This window comes from Buceros rhinoceros, unplaced genomic scaffold (assembly GCF_000710305.1).
Source record: "Buceros rhinoceros silvestris isolate BGI_N320 unplaced genomic scaffold, ASM71030v1 scaffold21312, whole genome shotgun sequence".
Taxonomy (NCBI): domain Eukaryota; kingdom Metazoa; phylum Chordata; class Aves; order Bucerotiformes; family Bucerotidae; genus Buceros; species Buceros rhinoceros.
The window spans coordinates 3,255-3,566 of NW_010399730.1; the positions used below are offsets into that span (position 1 = coordinate 3,255).

Sequence of the window (312 nt, forward strand, 5' to 3'; positions counted from 1 at the left end):
GCGCAGTCCATCGTCGCTTCCAGGGCCCGGGCCATGCAGAAGTACCTGCGCACCACCAAGCAGCAGCCCTACCACACCATGGAGAGCATCCTGCAGCACCTCGAGTTCTGCATCACCCACGACATGACGCCCAAGGTGCGCGGGCAGCGGGGCACGGGTCCGTGGGCAGCAGGAGGAGGTGGGCGGACTTTTCTGGGAGGACGAGGGTATGGGAGAGACTGCCGGGACAGCGGATGGAACCCCGAGAGAGCGCCGCACCGTGCCGGGACCCAGCCACGCGGGGATGTTCTTCCTGCCGGACCTGCCGAGCAG

The 312-nt window shown here is 67.6% G+C and overlaps 1 protein-coding gene across 1 annotated transcript in view; it reads left to right on the plus strand.

Annotated features, from left to right (window-relative positions):
* Positions 1–135, plus strand: part of LOC104489445 (vang-like protein 2-A) — a gene marked incomplete at its 3' end in the record, with an annotated part of 2,628 nt that extends 2,493 nt beyond the window's left edge. Inside the window, exon 6 of the mRNA XM_010131609.1 lies at positions 7–135. Coding sequence (XP_010129911.1) covers positions 7–135 — 129 coding nt within the window. The remainder of the gene's footprint in view (positions 1–6) is intronic.
* Between the last annotated feature and the right edge of the window lie 177 nt (positions 136–312).